This window comes from Staurois parvus, unplaced genomic scaffold (assembly GCF_062004578.1).
Source record: "Staurois parvus isolate SC_StPar_1 unplaced genomic scaffold, SC_StPar_1.0 ptg001545l, whole genome shotgun sequence".
Classification (NCBI taxonomy): Eukaryota; Metazoa; Chordata; class Amphibia; order Anura; family Ranidae; genus Staurois; species Staurois parvus.
The window spans coordinates 210,402-234,107 of record NW_028319341.1 but is presented as its reverse complement, the minus strand read 5'-3'; the positions used below and the strand labels follow the sequence as shown (position 1 = coordinate 234,107).

At 44.3% G+C, this 23,706-nt stretch overlaps 1 protein-coding gene across 1 annotated transcript in view; it reads left to right on the top strand.

The window, feature by feature from the left end:
* Positions 1-1,170: 1,170 nt before the first annotated feature.
* The window catches only part of LOC149435313 (prostatic acid phosphatase-like), a 65,432-nt gene continuing 42,896 nt past the window's right edge, over positions 1,171-23,706 (top strand). The window contains exon 1 of the mRNA XM_089662799.1: positions 1,171-1,326. Coding sequence (XP_089518925.1) covers positions 1,198-1,326 — 129 coding nt within the window. The 5' untranslated portion in view covers positions 1,171-1,197. The remainder of the gene's footprint in view (positions 1,327-23,706) is intronic.

Sequence of the window (23,706 nt, the reverse complement as noted above, 5' to 3'; positions counted from 1 at the left end):
GGGGATGGACTTGGCGCAGGACTGAGACCAGGTCGCGGCCCCTGAGTACACCTGCTAGTGGTAGAGGGATCCGCCAGAGGTATATGCAGGTACGGCTGGATCCGTGCAGGATGGATGGATGGCAGAGTAGTTAGCGTGGTCAGACAAGCCGGGTCGGTAACGGTGGAGGCAGATCAGTACAGAGCAGCAGGCAAAGAGTAAACGGGTCACAAGCCAAGGTACAGCAACAGGAGGTCAAACAGCATAGGAGTAGGCAGAAGAATAGTCAGGGATGAGCCAGTAGTCAGAACAGGAGACGGTCAACAGAGATCAGGATCAAGCCGGGTCAGCAACGAAGCAGGAACACAGGATACAGGTACAGAGGCTCATGGGAAACCATACACCAAGGCCCAGAGCACAGGCCTGGTCATGCCTTATATACACCTTTCTGCAATCAGCCCCAGTTTTGGCTGATTGTGAGCTTCTGGCTGCTAAGAGCACCCGCTGGTCAGCTCTGGTACTGCAGCCCACACGGCTGGTGAGTCCCACCACCAGTGCTGAGAGCACCTGCTGGTCAGCTCTGGTACTGCAGCCCACACGGCAGGCGAGTCCCACCACCAGTGCTGAGTCCATTCGTGTGTGTGTGTGTGTGTGTGTGTGCGTGCGTGCGTGCGTGCGTGTGTGTGTCACTATATAAGCTCACCAGACCTTAAACCCTTGACTTCTTTTTTAGGGTATGCTAAAGGAGAAGGTATACTCAATGAAAATCACAGATATGAATCACCTAGAGCAACGCGTTATGAACGTATGTGCTCAAACTGACGGAAATGTGCAGTTACTGCATTGGGTTCATGTGAATCTTGCAAAGCGCATGGAACTTTGCAACACAAATGGTGGAAATCACATTGAAGATGTTGTTGATTATTCCAATGAAATAAAATGTTGCTGAGAAATGTATTTTGCATTTTGCCTATGTGCACAGACTTTAGGGACACCCTGTATAATAAAGTTACACATTATTAGCCAACCTCAAACCAATATTTTCCTTTATCCTTTCAGCAGAGCATTCTGCAAGAGAGGACATGTCTAAACATTATAGGGATATACTTTTACTTTCATTTGGAATTAGAATGCTTTGCTCCACCCCGCCACTTATACATATGCAGTACATTGTCTCTAAAGGTTGCTAGATGAACTTCCTCTACAAGACGGATAACAATGCCTTCCACCCTTCCAGCTGCAAGACGCTCATCATGTTTTTTATTAAGTTGTTTTATTTTCCTGAATGTATGCTTCCCTTTACTGGGGCAGTCTACTGAGAAGAAGGAACTTAGACTTGTTGTTGTGGTGAGTGATCTGCATTTCAGATGTTTTTAGAGGAAAAGCTGTTTCTTGTTCTATACTACATTTACTACTTGTATGTAACCTTCAGCATATGGAATACTGCATATCTTATCGTTCAAGTTTTGAAAACAATCTGTTCATAGTTGCTTTACTTTTGTGAATGTTTTAGGATTTTCAGTTTTGTGTTCTGTACTCTGTGTTGATGTGAGCGGTTTCCTGTTATGGTCATTTCAGATGTCTGTGACACATGTTTGGGGGTTTGTGCTATAACTGTACTATATAGCATTTCTCTTTTCTGTTTTCCTTGCTGCTTTGTTTTCCTGTGATCTAAGGCTACGAACAAACTGGCGATTAGGGCCGATGCGACTCGTAGCGGCAGGAATCTTCTGATTCTTGCTGAGGCTCTGAGCGGATAGAAGGCTATAATGACAGGTCACTGGCTGCCACAGGTATTCGCAGCATTCCACAAATGACCAGTTTTAGATGCTTGTACAAATGGCTATTGATTTTTCCATGATACTGCTGCAGCCAGGCAGTTGTCTGTCCCCCCTCCCTGCGCCCTCCTCCATAGGTGTTAACATACCTGTAGACTGGTTAGACGACTCGAGTGTACATGCAATGCATTTGTGTTTAATTATCATTAGAATAAATTAGTTTTGGGAAATCTGACATTTTTTTTCAAGGTTAACACCACTCAAAACTGATTTTTCAATATACTGGAGAAGCTGACGTTTAGGTAAAGTGTAACTGAAGGCAAACTTTTTAAAGCTGTGGATAGAGTGGAGAGGGATTAGAGCAGCTGTCAGGTTTTTATTGCTGCCTGTGCCCCCCGTTAAGGAGATTCGCCCTCTCTATTTGTCTTGTTTACTGTTCACATCCAAAATGAAAGTAAAAGAAAATCCCACATTTTTGGTTGTCACCAGAACAGAAATAGAGGGAAATCTTTCAATGGGGACGCTAGTTTTCCTACACACAGTGGGATCATAGAGAACAAATGTAGCCACCTTCTAACAGGAAGTTCGATCACAGCAGCAGCAGCAGCAGCAGCAACAAAAAAAAAAAAATATGGAGATGTGGAGGAGCTTGAGAGCAATAGATATTTGTGAGGTATAAAGGTATACTTAAAGCGGAGCTCCACCCAAAAGGGTAAGTTCCACTTTAAAGACTAGTCCCCTGCTCCCCATTAAGGACTGGCACCTTTGGGGAGCAGGGGAGGAGTGGGTATCCGAAATTGACAGGTACCCACTCCCACTTCTGCTGCGATCGCCTAGGTGATTGGATGTGAAAGTTTCCTCCTACCCTCCCTCCCTGTAGTCTTCTGGGACACGTGACAGGTCCCAGAAGACTATGGGACCATTTAGGAAGCGCAGCGCTAGTCACACATGCGCAGTGGGCACCCGGCTGTGAATCTGCAAGCTGCCACAGCTGGGTGCCCACACTGAAGATGCCGGTGCCTGGAACACCAGACGGCTGGTGAAGCGGGCTGCGTGGAGGACACCACTGAACCGAGGAACAGGTAAGTGGCTGTTTTTTAAAGGTCAGCAGCTACAGTTTTTGTAGCTGCTGACTTTTATTTTTTCACAGTGCGACTGGAACTCCGCTTTAAATTGAATTTATTTTCTAAACCACAGTTTTGAGTTACTTTAACTTCCTCAGCTCTTACTTATATTATTACAGGTATGTATTTATTACTGGTACTTATATAGTGCAGTCAATCTACGCAGTGCTTTCACATATACAGTTAGGTCCATATATATTTGGACACAGGACACATTTTAGTTTTTTTCAACTATTTACCAAAACATATTCAAGCTATAGTTATATGATGTATATGGGCTGAAAGTGCACACTCTCAGGTTTAATCCGAGGGTATGTATATCCAAATTGGAAGAACTAAAATGTGTCCTGTGTCCAAATATATATGGGCCACACTGTATATTGTACAGTCACATCAGTCTTTAACCCTCAATCTAAAGTCTCTAGCTTACATTCATACATACACATACTAGGGCCAATTTAGACAGGATCTAATTAACCTACCAGCCAGGGGCGTACTGACAACTCATGGGGCCCCCAGGCAATAGGGGATCATGGGGCCCCTGTGTCCTCACCCACACTCAAACCACACCCAAAAAAGCCTATGAAAAGGTACCAGGGCATCTCATGGGGCCCCCTACTGACCCTGGGCCCTCAGGCAGTGCCTGAGTGCCCAAATGGTCAGTCCGCCCCTGCTACCAGCTTGTCTTTGGTTGGGATTTGAACCAAAGACCCTTGTACTGCCAGCTGGAAGGGCTAGCCATTTAGCCACTGTGCTATAAGTATACATATATCCAGCATATTGAAGAAGTCCTATTGGCCACCTGCCCCTTTTGTTTTTTACAGAATGCCACATGTTCTGTAAATGGGGGACAGTATCCTGTCATTCATCCTCATCTCCTCCATTCACAAATCGTGCTGCATGCTGTGAAAGCAATACAACACTTTTCTGGATGGGGGAGAGGACAGTAAGAGAAGGGTGCCCATCAGGATTTTGTAAATGTACTGCAAAGGCAGAAGAAGTTAACCCCTGCAGCACAGGAGGTTCAGCACTGTGAAGAGGACCTGTCGTCATTGCAGGTAACATTTCTACACTAAGGAGCAATCAGCAGGATGATGTGGGAAATTGAAAGAAACTTTTGTGTTATATGAATTGGCAGCTTCTTATATCTCTTGAATTCTGTTGGAGAGATTTTGAGACTTGAGTTCCTGGGTCTGCATATTTGCTCAGGTCAGAAGGAGTCCTGTTCTCCTTATCAGATCTATTATTTATTTTATATCAAAAGAATGCCGCAGGAGGAACTGGAACATGCATAGCTGTGTGGGAGCACTCAGCGCATAAACAGCACAGAACTGGGAATTATGGCAAAGAGGTTTCGCTACTGAACACATTTAAAGCGGAGTTCCAGTTAGTTTTGTGTTTAGTAAAAGTAAGAAACTACAAAAACTGTAGCTGCTGACTTTTAAGAAACACACAGGGTCCAGCGATGTGCTCATCCATGCCGTCCCTTCTCTGCCTCTTCTCTCCCTGGCGCTGGCATCACAACTGTGGGCACCAGGCTGTGACAGTTTGTGGCTTCACAGCCGGGTGCCCACTGTGCATGCACAAGTCACGCTGCGCATTCTGATTGGTCCAGAAGTCTTCTGGGACCTGTGAGGGTTCTCAGGAGACTATAGGAAGAAGGAGGGGGCCAAACTTCCAGCTCACACGGCTAACTGAGCCGGAAGTGGGAGCAGGTACCTATCTACCTTTTACCCCCCAAAAGGTGACAAATATGGCAATATGGGGGGAGGCAAATAAGTGGAGCTTCCACTGTTGAGTGGAGCTCTGCTTTAAGACACCAGTGACTGACATGGCTGACAAAACATCCACCTACTGTTCAACTTCAATATGCCTTTTGGGTGTGTTTACCCTGTGGGCCTTTGACTGGATCACCATTCCAAATTGCCATATTACAGATACTGTAGCAATATTTAGAAGAGGCTGTTAACACAAGGAAAGAAGTTGACTGGCTGAGAATGAAAGAGACTTATGTCCATTGGCTTTTAACAAGCATTGTGTAATGAAAAAGAGAAATATGCGCTAGTTGCGAGAAAAAAACACAGTAGAGCAGCTAGAACAATATCACGACACCAAATATCAAAAACGTATTGCAAAACAGTACAGCACTTCAAATACAGGAGAAATGTGCAAAAAAAAACCACTATTAAACAAGATCATAAAAATATGTCACATGCTTATAACAAAATAGTATAAATATCATATAAAGAGGATTTGCCATTCAAGTGCAATTACAGATACCTATTACCTATTCAAAGTAAACGTACTGCATAAAAATCATAAACGGAAAAAAACGTGCTGAAAATTCACAAAAAGAAACACAGTCCCAATTCCACATGAATATACAAAGGTGCAAGCTATAATAATGGTCTTAAATTTCAACAATACATGCTGTCACCTTGTATTCATGCAGGTACATCAGCTCACACAGTGCTTAATAGGAGCTTACTAGATTAGCTTGACCATCAAATTATAGAGTGGTCAAGAACAGCCTTGTATTGAAGATCCCTCTGGCTGCTGCAAACATCCAGGCATATAACAATAAGTGACCCCCTTGCTCTCCAGTTCCAGTCATAATTTCACAGTAAATCCATGAAAGGAACAAACACACTCTCCATAGTGTAAATACCGAAGGTTAAAAATGTGGTTTATTAAAAATACACTTACAAGATCATATGGTTAAAACAGCGCTGTATACAGAGATCTCCTGCATATGCCCATTTGCAAATGGCTGCCGTCCAGCGTGCATATGTGGTAACATACACGCCAGCTCCTCTCGACGCGTTTCATCAGAGGTGACGTCATAAGGGGTTCTTCATTACTGTATATTGAAGCTGCACACTGATGTTTCTGTAGCACCCTGCTCATTAGAGTAGGCTCCTTTGTAACTTTTGATGGCTCCTCTGTAAACAGTGGAGCGGGGAATAATTGCTTAGAGCTGGTCAGCGTTTCCCAGGCTGCTGCTCTGCTACTTCCCCCATCTTCCAGACATTTCTAGAATATAGTGGAAGGAAGGACAGAGTCTTCAGCCTGAATATTTCTGGAACCCCAATCCCTGGGTAGGTGTGCCCAGAAAGTGGAGAGAGAGACCATAAATAGTCTGAGGTCTGAGCAGCAAGGGGAGATTGTTCTTGGGTCCAGTTCTGCAGGAGGAGACCCCCAATGAGGAGCTCTACCTTTTGCACATAAGTCTGGAAGAAAGCCAGCCTGAAGAAATCAAGGTCCCAGCTGGGCTTAGCTAGGGGCCCTATTTGCCACTCATGAAATAAAGCTGTTAAGAAGCTGTGGGAGAGAGCTCAAGTTGTCCAGAGAAGGTGTGAGACTACATCTCCCTCACTAGGAAGACCCTGGTGGACATTGGCAGGAGGCAACTGATGATCCTGTGACACAAGTGAGCACAAGAACCCAATGCTGTGAGTGTGAAAGTGTGGTGCTTTGAGATTCTGGGAGAAGTACAGGTAACAGACAGCTTAGAGATCCTGTGGGACATTAATGTGTGAAACTGCAGCTAGCAGTTGTCGTGCAGTACAGCCAGAAGTTGTTCAAAACCACCAGGAGTTGTGTAGAGCAACCAGAAGTTAAGCAATCCTCAAGATGGACAGTTTTACAGTTCCGGGGTATCCCTTGCTCCTTAGCCCTGTGTCGTGTGCCTGGCTGTGTGTGCTTTAAGGGGGGAAATAGGACTCAATCTAATAGCAGCTCTTTAGGGGGTGTGCTACATTTCTTCCAGCAATATTCCTTGTTGGCTTTCACCATTAGGTAACATACGGTCTATATAATACCAATCATGTGTCATTGACTGGGGACCCTACTCTAATTAATGTCTGCATGGTGACTCCACTCAGGGCCACCTGCATAACAAATTTTTTTTAGTACCCAAGAGTCATCTGCCCTTCTTCCCCCAGCCAAGTCTACACAAACCCAAGAACATTCAATAAGGGCAACCACCAGATTTCAAAAGGTCCCTTATCACAAGACTCTTACTCAATTCTACATGTTATTGCACCATGGGAAATTACATCCTATGGCATTTTGTTTTTGCTCTTTAAAAAATACAAGCTACATAAATTTAAAAACATCTCTGCCCCACATTTTCCACTTGCATTCCCAACAATGGAGTGTTAAACTTTCCATTGGGGTTAAAGAATTACTAAAATATTTTTTCTATTGACCTATTGGTCAAATTTTCTGATCACTGATCAAACTCTTAACCTGATAACCAATTATATATATTTAATGTGATGCCCAAAATCATCCTGTGTTCAAACTGACATGAATGGGACTGCCTACACATGGGTGTATGGAACACCTGTGCATGTCATGCAAGCAAGGTACGGCCTTCACATGAGTGAGCACTTAACTACATCCATTTGAATGAGGCCTCAACCTTCTACAATATGGACACTCTCAAGTTCTTCTGACCTCTGTGCAAATATAGTCTATGTCAGGGGTCTCCAAACTTTCCAAACAAGGGGCCTGTATATTGTCCTTCAGACTGCAGGAGGGCTGGACTGAAGCCAGTGAGAGTAGAAATGTTCTTGGTGTCAGTGGGACTAAACAATGCCCCATCATTGCTGTGAGTGGTAGGAATACTGCCCCATCCTTTGTGTCATTAGGAGGAATTTTGCCCCTTCATTGGTGTCAGTCGAATGACATATACCTGAATGTTGGTGTCAGTAGGAGGAATTGTGTCCCATCCTTGGTGTCATTGAGAGAAATTGTGCCCTCTCATTGGTGTCATTAAAAGGAATTGTGCCCCATTATTGCTGTCATTGAAATTGATTGTGCCCCATTGTTGGAGTCATCGGGAGCAATTGTGGCCCATCGTTGGTGTCATTGAGAGGAACTTTCCCTGATCATTGGGAGAAATTGTGCCCCATCATTGCTGTCATTGAGAGGAATTTTTCCCCATCATTGGTGTCATTGGGATGAATTTTGCCCCATAGTTGGTGTCATTGGGAGGAATTGGGCCCCATCATTGGTGTCATTGGAAGGAATTTTGCCCCATTGTTGATGTCATTGAGAGGAATTTTGCCCCATCATTGGAGTCATTGGTAGGAATTTTGCCCCACTGTTGGAGTCATTGGGAGGAATTGTGCCCCATCGTTGGTGTCATTAGAAGGAATTGTGCCCCATTGTTGATGTCTTTGGGAGGAATTGTGCCCTGTTTTTGTTGTCAATGGGGGGGACACAAGTCCAATTCCAATTGTTGGTGTCAGTGGATGGAATAATGCCCCAAGGGCTGGATAAGAGCAAGCAAAGGACCGCAGTTTGGAGACCACTGGTCTATATAATATCATAAGCAAATATTGTCTTAATACAAAAGGTGCTTGTTTTGTTACTTGGTGTGCTTTGTGTATTTCTTCCAGATCTGTGCAGTAATCCAATGCGAAAAGTTGCCTCTGTTCAGGAGCTTCCTGCAATAAAGACCAGCCACTGCTGCTTTCTCTTCCTGTGCAGGGTGACTGGTCTTGTCTTTGCCTCCTCCTGTAGTTTTCTGCAGGCAGCCTTTAGTGGGAGGGGCCTGATGGGCTCCTCCCACAGCTCTGCTGTCTGCACAAGCTATGTACAAGACAGCGATGATGTCACTATTACTTTTACAAAGTATTATCTGGGTTTGAAAAGGCATTTGGTGGATTTTGTGGCTATTGAGGAATATATTTGATACATTTTTGTATGTACATCCAGCTTTAAAATAATGTCTATGCCACACCATTTACATTGTGTTCTCTAATCAGAGAATTTAGCTAGGCAAGACACTCCCTTGCAGTCTCATATTGTTATTTTGTAAGGGTTCATACACATAGACACAAAATATTCTGCATTCAGATCTGTTACGTGTACACTTTTTTGCAAACTCTGGACACAGGTAAAATTTTTTGCTAATGTTTATATGGTTATAGGGACCATATTTGCTGTCACCACTGCTCAGGATCAGCATGTCAACATCAACAATGTACAGGTGAAACTCGAAAAATTAGAATATCGTGCAAGAGTTCATTTATTTCAATAATGCAACTTAAAAGGTGAAACTAATATATGAGATAGACTCATCACATGCAAAGCAAGATAGGTCAAGCCGTGATTTGTCATAATTGTGATGATTATGGCTTACAGTTCATGAAAACCCCAAATCCATAATCTCAGAAAATTAGAATATTGTGAAAAGGTGCAATATTCTAGGCTTAAAGTGTCCCACTCTAATCAGCTAATTAAGCCATAACACCTGCAAAGGGTTACTGAGCCTTTAAATGGTCTCTCAGTCTGGTTCAGTAGGAATCAAAATCATGGGAAAGACTGCTGACCTGACAGTTGTGCAGAAAACCATCATTGACACCCTCCATGAGCGAAAGCCTCAAAAGGTAATTGCAAAAGAAGTTGGATGTTCCCAAAGTGCTGTATCAAAGCACATTAATAGAAAGTTATGTGGAAGGGAAAAGTGTGGAAGAAAAAGGTGCACAAGCAACAGGGATGACCGCAGCCTGGCGAGTGTTGGGGACTTTCACAAGGAGTGGACTGAGGCTGGAGTCAGTGCATCAAGAGCCACCACACAGAGACAAATCCTGGACATGGGCTTCAAATGTCATATTCCTCTTGTCAAGCCGCTCCTGAACAATCAACGTTAGAAGCGTCTTACCGGGGCTAAAGAAAAACAGACCTGGTCTGTTGCTCAGTGGTCCAAAGTCCTCTTTTCTGATGAGAGCAACTTTTGCATCTCATTTGGAAACCAAGGACCCAGAGTATGGAGGAAGAATGGAGAGGCACACACTGCAAGATGCTTGAAGTCCAGTGTAAAGTTTCCACAGTCTGTGCTGATTTGGGGAGCCATGTCATCTGCTGGTGTTGGTCCTCTGTGCTTCATTAAGTCCAGGGTCAACACAGCCGTCTCCTAGGAGATTTTGGAGCACATCATGCTTCCTTCCGCAGATGAGCTTTATGGGGATGCTGACTTAATTTTCCAGCAGGACTTGGCAACTGCCCACACTGCCAAAAGCACCAAAATCTGGTTCAATGACCGTGGGATTACTGTGCTTGATTGGCCAGCAAACTCGCCTGACCTGAACCCCATAGAGAATCTATGGGGCATTGCCAAGAGAAAGATGAGAGACATGAGACCAAACAATGCAGAAGAGCTGAAGGCCGCTATTGAAGCATCCTGGTCTTCCATAACACCTCAGCAGTGCCACAGGCTGATAGCTTCCATGCCACGTCGCATTGAGGCAGTAATTGCTGCAAAAGGGGCCCAAACCAAGTACTGAGTACATATGCATGCTACTTTTCAGAGGTCCAATATTGTTCTATGTACAATCCTTGTTTTATTGATTGCATGTAATATTCTAATTTTCTGAGATTGTGGATTTGGGGTTTTCAGGAGCTGTAAGCCATAATCATCACAATTTTGACAAATCACGACTTGAACTATCTTGCTTTGCATGTAATGAGTCTATCTCATATATTAGTTTCACCTTTTAAGTTGCATTACTGAAATAAATGAACATTTGCACGATATTCTAATTTTTCGAGTTTCACCTGTATATCCAGTGGTGTCTGATCCACTAATTACATACTATTGATGTTTACATGTGTTGAATAGAACTCCTTTCACATGGGGCAGATTCATTCCATTCAGCAAGGGATCAGCTTACAGAGCTCAGAGCAGTGCAGCCGGATGACAGGTCTGTGTTTGCTCAGCTTCTGCAGAGAAGACATGGAAAAAGCTTTATGGGGATGCTGCTGTATGTGTCACTGGGTGTATACAGACTTTGCTGTCCGTTTACACCCGAATACCTTTCAATCCAATCTGCCTAAACGGAAGATGACGGATCCCCTTACATTTTGTTTTAGTGGACCCAATCGGGTACGGAGGTAGGCAGATGTACTGTAAATGGACACAAGTCAGCTTACACCCACCTGTCCATAGGAATGAATGGACCTTCTGATCAGATCCATCTTAAAAACGAATAGGCAAACCTTATCAGATCACCCATGTGAAAGGGGCCCAAGTCATTCACGTAGCGGCACAATGACTGAAAGCAGTATCTAATCAGCAGGCACCGAAGAGAAAGAACACTTACTGATTTCTAATAGTGAAAGAATCAGGTGAATTAATTCACATTTTGTTGCATAAACCTTAAAAATATCTGTAAGCATTGACAAAAACATAGCTTCTCACTAGATTTGCTAATCAAACCTTTCCACAAGTTATGACAATCTTTACTTGTCAAACTGAAAGGAAAACCTGCCATGTATGAAATACAGTTGTTCTATCATGTTGATACCTATTTAACCACTGACCTGGAACAAGCATACAGATGATGAACTTTTGATTTTTCTCGTCTGCCTCTTTGTTCTTTGTCAACCCAGGGGGTCAGTATACAAACCAATCAAATACCATGTTCTAAAAAGAGCTCAGCGATGTCAGCCTCCATGTTTCACACTTGACAAGTTTTTTTAAAGTGTTACTAAACCCACAACAGTAAAATTAGTCTGTATATACAGTAAAGCATGCTTGTTATACTCACTGTGGAACTTAAGGGGTTAATCCTCTGCATTGTGTAAAAAAGATGTTTGATCCTGTCTTCTCTGATCCTCTCCTTCTTCAGTGTTTCCCATTACATCTCCTGATAGAACACAACCTGGGGGACACTGCACATGCTCAGTTTTGTGTGTACAGCTAGAGAGTTTTTCTTTTTCTTGGGAGGGTTCATGTGATCAGCACAGGGCCAATCAGCACTGTCCAGACAGAGGGTTGGGGGTTATGAAATCACATAGTGAGAGGAGATTGAAAACTCCTCCTACAAGCTTTATTCAGTGCTCAGCTGGACACTGATAGAAGTGACAAGACTGCTCTAACTGCTGATGAGAAAAGGTATTTAGCAGTTTATATTTACTAAAATAATTGAATTTTCATTTTCTGTGTACTGTGGTAGATCAGATATAGTGAATGCAGGGTCCTGGGTTTAGTAACACTTTAAAGCTCTCATTGAGCTCCGGAGGTTGCTATTGCCAAGTCCCCAAAAGGAGAAGCTTTATAGATTCATTCTTAGCAACACTTTCAGGAATTGAGCCATGACAGCTTGCATCACTGGACTGAAAATTTGTCTGTGACCTTGAAATCATCTGCAGGGCTTTGTGAGAACATTATAGTTTAGAGGAAATACAAATTACAGCAACTTTCAAATCTGTGGCCTTACAGAGATGGATTAGGAGAAAAAAGGGCCCTAAGTAAGATAGTAGGATATTGCTCCTTATATCCCTTGACATTAATAAGGATTTCAATAAGCACATAGGCACTGCCCCATTTTCACAATCTGTACTGGCATGGCTGCCCTCATCAGACACCAACTGTCTACAAGTCCATCCCTCATTGTGTAGTGCTACCTCCTCAGGGGCCACTGATATTAGTTCCTTGTTTCCCAAACCATATAGAGGATTGCAGTCACCCAAGCAAAAGTCCATTCACTTTGTCTCCAATAAGCAGTCTAGGCAGGGGTGTATTTACCACAAGGCAAACAAGGCATTTGCCTAGGGCGGCATTTTTCAGGGGAGGCAGCACCACCTCCTGGAAGAAGGGACATTTGCAGCATGGGGACAAGGTAGGAGTCAAGAGAAGCTGTGGACTACTTGATGGGGTATATACAGAGCTCGACTCTCGTTCCCAGGGATGTCCAGAGATGTGAAAGTGAGTGACTTTCTCTCTGGGGGGTGGGATGTGTGTTAGTGGAAGGCTCTCTCGGGTGGAGGGGAAGAGGTGTTGTTGGTCAATGTTAGGCTCTCTGCTGGGCAGCACAAAACCTAAATATACCACTGAGTCTAGGGCTTGTCTTTTTGTAATTTATTGCTTGTAGAACTTGTAACAGGAGAGGGGTTGGAGCATGGGATACTCCAAAATTCTCAGTAACATTGATCAGAAGACACTTATCTCCTTGTGGGTTTGGGGACAGTCCAAGGCCTTACAGCTGAAGACCATGAGACAATTTCTTAGGCATCTGGCTACACTGCATGGCTGCACAGCTATAGGTAAATCAGTGCAGTTTTAGGGTGTACAGTCAAAAGGGGGTCAATTAAGGTCTTTACTCACAAGTCCCAACCACAGCTGCCTCCCTCCAGCTTCCTTTGAACATGGTCCAGTGGGTGAGAATCTCCCTCTCCAGACTCGATCTCCAGACTCGATCTAGAAATCCTGCACTCGGCTCCATATTATTCCCAAACCTTCCCTGACAGGGAAAAGAACAGTCTCTTCTGGGCTCCTATTTTCTACCTCCCAGACCACCTTCTGGGCACACCTCCCCAAGGATTGGTCAGGACATGATAAATATTTGCACCAGTTATTTGAATTTTCCACCAAAATCTCTAGAAACATATTCCAGAGACAGGGCGAAACAATCAAACTCTCAGCCTGTGAAACCCTGAGCAGAACTGAACAAGTGATTACTGCTCCCTTGCTTACAGAAAAAGGCAAAAACTGTGCTTTTAGAGCCTTTTCACACTAATGGCTGGAGGAGGGTGGTAAAACAGGTAGTAGAGCTGCGGTTTTACCATCTCTTGGAATTCTAACATTACGGTCAGGCTGTACACATGTTGTGGTCACAATGCTTTACTTCGCGGCCGCTGCATTTTCAACTCTGGCTGCAGAATTTGACAGACAACATGGCTTGTAAAACTCGTCCATTGAGATCAGTGGGACAACACTGCAACTAGGAACCAAATATGTGGGTGACAGTTCAGATTTCCCAGAGCTGGGCTTTAAGCTGGGCCTCTGGAATATCTTAGGCATCTGCTCAGGTTGCCATGTAGATGGATGATCTAACTTTGGGCCCATAACAAGTTTGGTGAAATTACTGATATTTCTGTATTACTCAGTCCTCATGCACACTTGACATTTTTACAGCTGCTGTTTTTGGCTTTTGATGTTTTTTTCTACAGCTAGTAAACCCCCCAGCATGTTATCCTATGTGTCCATGCACACATAGACTGTAATCAACATTTTTTGGCTGGAAAAAAACCCAGAACTAGTGGGTTTCTAGAGGAGTTTTTTAGCTGTAAAAACGCTCTAACGTTGAAAAATGAAGTAAAACATGGTAAGGCTCCATGCACACTGGGCGTTTTAATAACGCTCGTAACGTTAGCTGTGTAAAGTCATGTTAAAAACGTGAGTTTTTCAACATTTTTTAACGGTTTTGTGTTAGCGTTTAGCGGTGTTTTGCCACATTTTTTTGCGCTTGCGTTTTTTAGAGTTTTTTTAACCTAGAAAAAATTTTTTTTGATCAAAAAAAGTCCAAAAATGCTGGTTTGCCATGATTTTCCATGATTTACCACATTTTGCTGTGTTTTTTATCGTTAGAGCATTTTTTCTCCTTTCACATCAAGCCCGACTTTGATATTGTGTGACTTACAGTGAAGTCGCATGATTTCAAAGTCAGGGGACCTGTCGATTTCAGGTGCGGTTTGCAAGAAATCGGATACAAATGTCTGTGCAAATCGCACCAAAAGTAGTGCATATACTACTTTTGAAATCGGTGTGGCTCCGACACAGTTGGAATTGCACCGATATGGCCACTCTAATAGTGAACGATAGGGTACGACTTGGCATACGATTTGCAAGTCGCATGATATACATGGCATGCCAAATTGCACCCGATGTGACTGGGGGCTTACAGCTAAAAAACTCCTCTAAAAACCCACTAGTCCTGGGGGTTTTTTCAGCCAAAAAACGCCCCTGCCGAAAAACGTTGATTACAGTCTATGTGTACATGGACAAATAGAATAACATGCTGGGGGGTTTACTGGCTTTAGAAAAAAAGTCAAAAGCCAAAAACAGCCGCTGTAAAAATGTCCAGTGTGCATGAGGACGAAAAAAAATTTTTGTATAGTAATAATAGCGAGCGCTCTAGAAAAATAGCAGCTAGAACACTAAAAGGAAATCACAGTAACCTTAAAGTAACAATCGGTAAATGAAGTGCAGCGCTAACAAAGGATAAATAGATGAATAAATAAATAATAAATGAAACAAAGTTCGTTCAGAATAATTAGTTCACTCGATGGCCTCTAGTGAATGACACCACTGGAAATATCCACAACAGCACGTATGTCTAAAAGCTTGTGACAGGAAACAAATGGCAGAAGCGTGCACTCACCAACTGCGCATAGGAAATGATCCAGAGGTCTCCTTTAGGGATGTGTGAAAACAGCTTTGATGCAGGGCTCCCTCCTCTGGATACTGAATGTACTGTGGGTATAATAGCTCCTCCATTAGGAGCCAAAAAAAGGGAGGGTGCCAATAGTGTAGTAACTTCAGGTATTTATTGAGCAAACATGGTAAAAACACAGGGTGCAGGTACAGATACAAAGTGCCAAAATAATAGAGCAGAGTACTGCATGCGTGCATGCGCAGTCCCAAATTCTTCATGAAAATGGTGGCGGCGTAATGCGCATGCGCCATTTTGCTATATAAGCACCAGACGTCAGTCACACGGCTGTTAGCCTCCCCTCTGACGATGTGCCTTAGCACAAAAAGGCCTCAGGAGGAGCTAACAGCGTGTGACGTCATCGCCGCCGGGACCACAAGAAGTAGGCCCAGCGGCCATCTTGCTTAAGGGTCAGTGCTGCAGTACTTTGCTCTATTATTTTGGCACTTTGTATCTGTACCCGCACCCTGTGTTTTTACCATGTTTGCTCAATAAATACCTGAAGTTACTACACTATTGGCACCCCCCCCCCCTTTTTTTGGCTCCTATTGGAGGAGCTATTATACCCACAGTACATCCAGTATCCAGAGGAGGGAGCCCTGCATCAAAGCTGTATTCACACATCCCTAAAGGAGACCTCTGGATCCAGCAGAGTGATACTTCATCCAAGCTTGATGACCATTCTTCTGAGGGAAGCCCACCATACACCTACTGTTTACACTCCATTTGGCGGTTACATTTATGCGCATTTCCTATGCGCAGTCGGTGAGTGCGCACTTCTGCCATTTGTTTCCTGTCACAAGCTTTTAGACATACGTGCTGTTGTGGATATTTCCAGTGGTGTCATTCACTAGAGGCCATCGAGTGAACGAATTATTCTGAATGAACTTTCTTTCATTTATTATTTATTTATTCAGCTAGTTATCCTTTGTAGCGCTGCACTTCATTTACCTAAAATAAATTTTTGTTTGGTTAAACAAACTCTAAAAAAGCTAAAAACCGCAAACGCGAAAAAACGTGGATAAACGTCGCTAAACACTAATACAAAAACACTAAAAAACACTGAAAAACTCACATTTTTAACGTGACTTTACACAGCTAATTTTACCAGCGTTATTAAAACACCCCGTGTGCATGGAGCCTCATAATGTTAATCCAGGGGCGGACTGACCATTTGGAAACTCGGGCACTGCCCGAGGGCCCGGAGTCAGTAGGGGGCCCCATGAGATGTCCCTGGTACCTTTTTCATAGGCTTTTTTGGGTGTGGTTTGAGTGTGGGTGAGGACACGGGCCCCATGATCCCCTATTGCCTGGGGGGCCCCGTGAGTTGTCAGTCCGCCCCTGTGTTAATCTCATTTACAGTAGCTGAGCGTTAAACAAAATGTTTATGCTACTTTGCTTTTATTGATTTTGACAAGGTAAACCCTAATTCCACAGAGGATCCAGCAGATCAGCACATTCGCAGAACATTTGCCCCCTGTTTGCTGTTCATTCACTGCAAAATGGACAGGGCATTTATCTGCAAAACACTCACTGGGTTATAAATGCAGTGTATGTCAAACTGCCATTGGTAGCATCTTCCAACCCAGGGAAGCAAATATTCCCAGTTTTCCCCAATTTTATAGGTAAATCACTTGACCCTTATTTAACTTTTACAAGTATAATATTAAATGTTGATGTTGGGCAGACATTGTAATTAGTTTGATTTTTTTTTTAATGTGTAATAATTGGTTAAGCATTTTTATTTTTTAATATCTTCACTCTAAAGCAAATAGTTAGATAATAATCTTAATCTGTCACTTAAATTGTATTTTACTGCATCTTGGCTGCTTGTCATATGGCATTCTAGATCCCTTCCTGTCAAGTGGCAAACTGGTCAGATCAGTTTCAAGTTGTCTGCTGAGCTGATTTATAACAAAAAAATAGAAAATGTAGAAAACAACCCTGAGCAGTCTCAGTTTATTGATGGAAAATACAGATTTGTTTTACCAGTTGACTCTAGTGGAAAACTATGTGGGGGGGTGGGGTAAGGAGGATTTGACAAAATAAGGACTCTTTTCATAGGCAGTAAAGCTTTCCACAATCTGAAAAGCAATCTGCGGTGGTCTGCCTTTCAGAGGGAAGCAAAGTAGGGGCTAGCAGGTGTTCAGGAGGTGCTACTGCTGCTTCTTGACTCCTTTTGTTTTGTTTACCTTTTTTTAAATGGCCTAATGGCAATTTCACAATGGAGTACCATTGGCTCACAGTTGTGGTTTGGCCCCATTGATCTCAATAGGTATATTGCCGCCTGTCAAACCTGCAGCTCAAGTTAAAATTGCTGTGGTCGTGGCATGTAAACAACTGTAATATTAGAATTCTTGTAGGTGGCTGGGGAAGGGAGCGGGTGAGGCGGTAAAACCACATCTCAGCCATCTGTGTGAAAGAGCCAGAATTTTGGCCCAAAATATACTCATTTCAAACAGCTGGTTCAGAGGCAATTTCTGCCAGTTTTCCATTTTTTTCCCTTGAACCTGATTACATTTTTTAATGAGAACAGGATAGTATAGAATTGACATCTTTTTAGTCAGATACAAAAAAGCAGTATAAGGCCCCTTTCAGACAGGGCGGATCCATCAGTGTGATCCGCCTGCTCAGAAGGGGATCTCTCCACCAATCCCTGCTGAACAGGCGGATGACAGGTCTCTGTCCGCTCTGCTGCTGCTGTCACTACCCACTGATTTCAATTGGACAGTTGGATGGAAATGAAGTGCCTGTCCGTTTCTATCCTATTGTCATCTGATCCGATGCACTGGATGGATGGGGAACGGATCCCCATCCATCTTTTTTTAGGTGTACAGGGTTAGATCGGATGCCAGCAGGTGTCAGCGGACTATTGTCTGCTGACACCTGCTGGTCCATAGAAGTCTATGGATGGACCGATCAGGTCTGCCTGCAAAAAGGGACAGGTGGATCTCATATGTTTTTTGAAAACCCAATTGCTACTTCTTTAGCCATTTTAATTGGAGAATCAGCATAATACCACCTTGGATAATGCTTTGAATATAACTTGACGTTTGTATCTTGAGTTATGTGTCTCTTGAAGAAAAACTTCATCTATGGAATGTTGGTGGATTTCCCTCATTATCTTGTGTCTTTTTGTTGGAGATTTTAACCCTTTCACGTTATATGTCATACATTTAATTAGGCTCATTTCTACTGTTAGTTCACTACACTACCCAATTTCCCATCAAAGGAAGACAGATATAGACATTTTAAGATATAGACGTTCTACCTTTTCTCCCTTCCCCTCCTAAAACATCACCCCATTTTCCTCCCCACCCCCCTCTGTTCACCCACCCACAACCCTACTTTCAACCCTCCCTTCCCTCTACCTATCTTACCCCTAAGACCCTTATGGCCTACATATTGCCCTGGAATCTGTCGTGGATTATTCCCACTAGCGATTCCTAATGTGGGGTGAGACTCAAAACATGCACGCCCACTCCAATCCCTGGCTCTAATCATCAGTCAGATTGGAGTCTGACAGCATATTTGACCTCCTGGCCACCCACCAGCTCCACGCTCCTCTAGCCCCTCCATCCCTCCCACCCGTCATCTCGACCAGGTAGGAAGGGACCGAGGGCAAAGGAGCCATGGTGTGGCCGTTGGGGGGCAGGGGGGAGAGGAAAAAAAAAAACACCCTCTCTCTCCGAGCTTTCCCCCCCCAAACCACACCTCCCTACTTCTTCTTGGATACCCACTGCCATTCTCCTGACCCCTGCCCACCACTCTCTTTAGGTCCTTCTGACCACTCTTCAAGGTCCATTTTCTGTAAATCTAATTTCTCACAAAAGTCACTGAGATCTTCTGAGAACCTCAGCCTTGCCAATTTCCCATCTTTCCATCCAATCAGGCATGCTGGAAATCCCCAGTTATATCGAACTTTTTTCTCTCTCATTTGCTCCAGCAGCGGTTTCAGAGATCTTCTTTTAGCCAGTGTCTCTGGAGCAATGTCAGCAAAAATATGCAACTTTGTTTCCTCATATTTTATTTCAGTAATGTCATGCAAACTTTTCCATATTCTTTCTCTTAATAATGAAATCAAACTATCACATCTCTGGGGCTTTCCGCCGGAAATCCTTTTGGCCATCTAATCCTATGTACTCCCTCAATTTGCAGATTTTCTGTCGCTGGTCTTCCAATTATTGGTTTACATACTCTCTTTATTTTCTCTCTTAGATACTCTTCCTGTTCTTCTGGTAGACCACGGATCCTTAGGTTCTTTCTTCTATACCGGTTCTCCTGGTCTTCAAATTTAAATAGAAGCTTTCTCTGCTGTCTACGCATGTCCTCCACCTGCGTTTCTAATTTATTGATTGGTTGAACGTGTGCTTCCATTCTTCCCTCTACTTCTTCCACTTGCGTTAGAATTCGACCCAAGCCATTGCGTAGTACCCCCATCTAATTTTTCAAGAACATCTCCAGTTTTGCAAACATTTCCACCATATCCGTTTTTGTAGGTATTTGTGACATGGCTTCTTGTTGTTCCGTGACACTTTGTTCCATGACACTGTCCAAACTTATCGATTCGATAGTCTGGTTCCGTTCCCGGGAAACAGATGACAATCTAGATTGATCTCCGTCAGATTTTCTAACTTCTTCTTGTTTTTCCTGTGTTCAATTCTCTGGACTTATCTCCTGAGGGGCATGCATTTTTTAAATTGTTATAGCTTTCGCACTCAGTTGGGTGGGTTTTAGCTGATTTGCCCTTCATTCCTGATTCAACTCTCCTGTTATATTTCTATTATCTCAGGTTTCTAGTAACTGTCACATAGGTAATCACCTGAGCCTCCACGCACTGGGTTTACTGTAGTACTGTAATAATATCATCCCCAGGAAAGGGCCCTTTTTCTTTTACTTCTAGTGATTTTTGCCACCTTGGTTGATTACTTTAGGGGCCAAAATAGGTTCAACAGTTCCACCAACCTAAGAGAACCCCCCGCAGTAAAGTCCTCTGTCTCCCCCAGTGTTCCTGTATGTTTGACTTTGATTTGTTACATATGCATCAGATACAACAGAAGTTTAACCACTTGCCCTCCTGAGGTTTTACCCTCCTTCCTGTCCAGGCCATTTTTTGCATTACGGTGCTGCGTTACTGTAACTGATGATTCCTGCGGTCATGCAAAGCTGCACCCAAATGAAATTTACGTCCTTTTTTTCCCACGAATTGAGCTTTTTTTGGGTGGTATTTGATCACCTGTGCATTTTTTTTTTTTCGCTATAAAAAAAAGACCTACAATTTTGAGAAAAAAACAATATTTTTGACTTTTTGCTATTAAACATGTCTAGTAAAAAAATTTCTGCATAAATTTAGGCCAAAATGTATTCTGCTACATGCATTTGCAAAAAAAATCCCAATACATGTAAATTAATTGGTTTACGTGAAAGTTATAGCGTTTACAACTGGCAGCATAGATACTGGAATTTTTTTTTTTACTAGTAATGGCAGCGATCAATGACTTATAGCGGGACTGCAGGACAGCGGCGGGAATTCTTACACTGGGGGGAACTGATTTGATGTCACTGACATCCCCAATAACACCAATACAGTGATCAGTGTTAACAAAAAGCACTGACACTGTACTAATGGCACTGGGCATGAAGAGGTTAACATGAGGGGCGATCAAAGGGTTAACTGTGTGCAGGGAGTGTTTTACTAAGGGGCCGTGTCAGTGTGCTTCACTGTAAGAACACTGCTTTGGATGGCTGTGCTGTGCATCTAGAGCAGTGTGCCCCAGCTGACAGGGAGAACTGTTAGTAAACAAAACAGTCTTCCCCGTCGGAGATGCTTGGTAATAACCAGGTGCCGGTGGGTGATCACCGACCGGGACCCAATGATTGACAGCCGCGGCCGCGAATGGCAGTGCGGGTAGGGCGTGCATGCAGCTTGGGCATGTCCCCTACCCGGAAAAATCACGCGTATATATACGTTATTTTGTGCACCTGTGCTGCCCTGTAGCTGTATTTCTGCTATAGGGCAATTGGGAAGCGGTTAAATGTCCTGCCATTGCCCAACTCACCATCACCCTCCGCACCGGCCATTCAGGACCAATCAGTCCCTGTTCACTCCTCGGCTCCCATCATGGCCTCCGCATTGAGCTTCCAAACACACCTGTGGGGGAACATTAGTGATGGTCTTGGGGGTCTCTAGCTTTCCTGAGGATAGTGTCTCAGCACAGGGGGATCCCTCCAAAGCCCTGTTTCCTCTTCATCCACAGAGCCTCCCTGCTGTCCCGGACCTTTAAGATATCCCTGTGGGCTGGGCAGTCCTCCAATGCCTGGGCACTCTCAGCCGCCGCCTCCTGCTCCCAGCCCGCCGGGGACCCAGGACTCCTGCACGTCTCATGGCCTTTTCTGACCGCAAGCCATCTGGCCGCTCCAGGAGCTCAGCACCAGCAGGGTCCCCCACACTCACCAACTACCGCCAGGACCGCCTGGCCACCGCTGGATAGTCCTCGCCAACCAAGACCTCCCTCAGGTTAGTTCAGGGCAGTCGAGTACAAGGCAGTCAGGCACACATAGCTGGTAGGCGCCCAGAGCATCACGCTGCTCACGGCGTTATGTACAGGCCCTTCCCCTGCTACACTGAGGGGCAGTCACGTCCCTCCATAGTTGTTTCTAATACATGTAACACACTGTCCTATTTGTTCTTGCGTCTGCTTAGTAAGATTTGGGATACAAAATATTTTCTTTATTTCATCTTTCACTACCTTCCAACCCCGATGTCCTATGCCATGGAACTGTGCTATAATAAGTGAAGCACTGTGACGTGGGAGTCCTATTTGACCATTTGCGTCTAATGTCAACCCTTTTTGTTGCCAGTATTCTAGATCCTCTTTAGTTTCTGTATATTGTAGCTCCTTGAGAAGAGAATGTTTCGGTAGCATAGGTGGATCCAAAATGGCCATAGACTTTTGCGAGTTTTGCAAAAATTGTTGCTGTAAGCTGCAGGGGCGGACTGACAACTCATGGGGCCCCCAGGCAATAGGGGATCATGGGGCCCCTGTGTCCTTGCCCAAACTCAAAAAAGCCTATGAAAAAGGTACCAGGGGCATCTCATGGGGCCCCCTACTGACCACGGGCCCTCGGGCAGTGCCTGATTTTCCAAATGGTCAGTCCGCCCCTGGTAGGGTGGCACATTTGCATTCTATTAAAAAAGAACATATGTACTGAGAGCGCGCGCCCTGCACGCTCCCAGCACATATGTCTGGTACTCACGGAAATGTCCCGATCTCCTCTTTCGATCGGGACCTGTCCCGATCATGTGACTGCCGTAACGGCGTTTCACGGCGGTCACATGACCTTAAACCCCGCCCCACCTCCCGGCTTCTGAAACCCTTAAAGGGCCGGGAGGCGCCGGCGCGAAGGGGTTAAGAGTGGTCCAACATAATTTTCCTCCTTTATAATTGAACGAGTTGAACCCGTGTCAACTACAAACAGTAATATTTTTCCTGCTACTCTTAGAACTATTAAAGGTTCCTGTTATTATTATTATACAGTATTTATATAGCGCCAAAAGGTTTGCTCAGCGCTGTCCATTATAGTGGGGGACAGTACATGAGACAATACAGTAACAAAACAATACACAAGGGGTTCGAGGGCCCTGCTCTTTCAAGCTTACAATCTAGGAGGGAGGGGATAGTGGCACAGGAGGAAGTGGCTGTGGGGGATGGAGTGGTAGGAGAAGTGGAGGAGATCGGCAGTTAGGTGAGGGTGGGGTAGGCTTGCCTGAAGAGATGGGTTTTCAGGGTGCGCCTAAAGGTGAGGAGGGTAGGTGACAGTCTGATAGATTGGGATAGTGAGTTCCAGAGGATAGGGGAAGTACTGGAGAAGTCCTGCGGTCGGGCGTGGGAGCTGGAGACCAGGGAGCTAGAAAGTAGGAGGTCTTGTGAGGAGCGAAGATTACTGGTTGGGTGGTATTTGGGTATCAGGTCGGTGAGGTAGTTTGGGGCAGCGTTATGAATGGCTTTGTATGTCAGTGTTAGTAGTTTGAATTTGATGCGTTGGGTAATCGGGAGCCAATGGAGGGAATGACAGAGGGGGGTGGCAGATGCGGAGCGGTTGGTAAGGTGGATGAGTCTGGCCGCTGAGTTCAGGATAGACTGAAGCGGGGATAGTCTGTGATGAGGTAGGCCGGTGAGGAGGGAATTGCAGTATTTTAGGCGTGAGATAATGAGGGAGTGAACGAGTTGTTTAGTAGTGTCTGGGGTTATGAACGTTGAGGAGTATGTTAAACAACTGGACATGTGAGGGAGCTTTTACCTTAGGGGCAGCCCTATTGTGGACCTTGGTTCTGCCAACTGATCGGGTACTTGATGGGTGGATTTCTGCACTTTTTCTCCTGTGGTATGGATTTATTCCCTCTAAATTGTGGGCAATCCTTTTTCCAATGACCTTCCTGTCCACATACTTAACATCTGTCATCTTTGGGTCTCCCACCTCCTCTACCTTTATATCCTCTTCTCTCCCTGTTTCCATTGCTACCTCTTTCTCTAGGATTATAACTATGTTGTAACCCCTGAAAATGTGCTTTGTTGGTAGACTTGGGGACCTCACAAC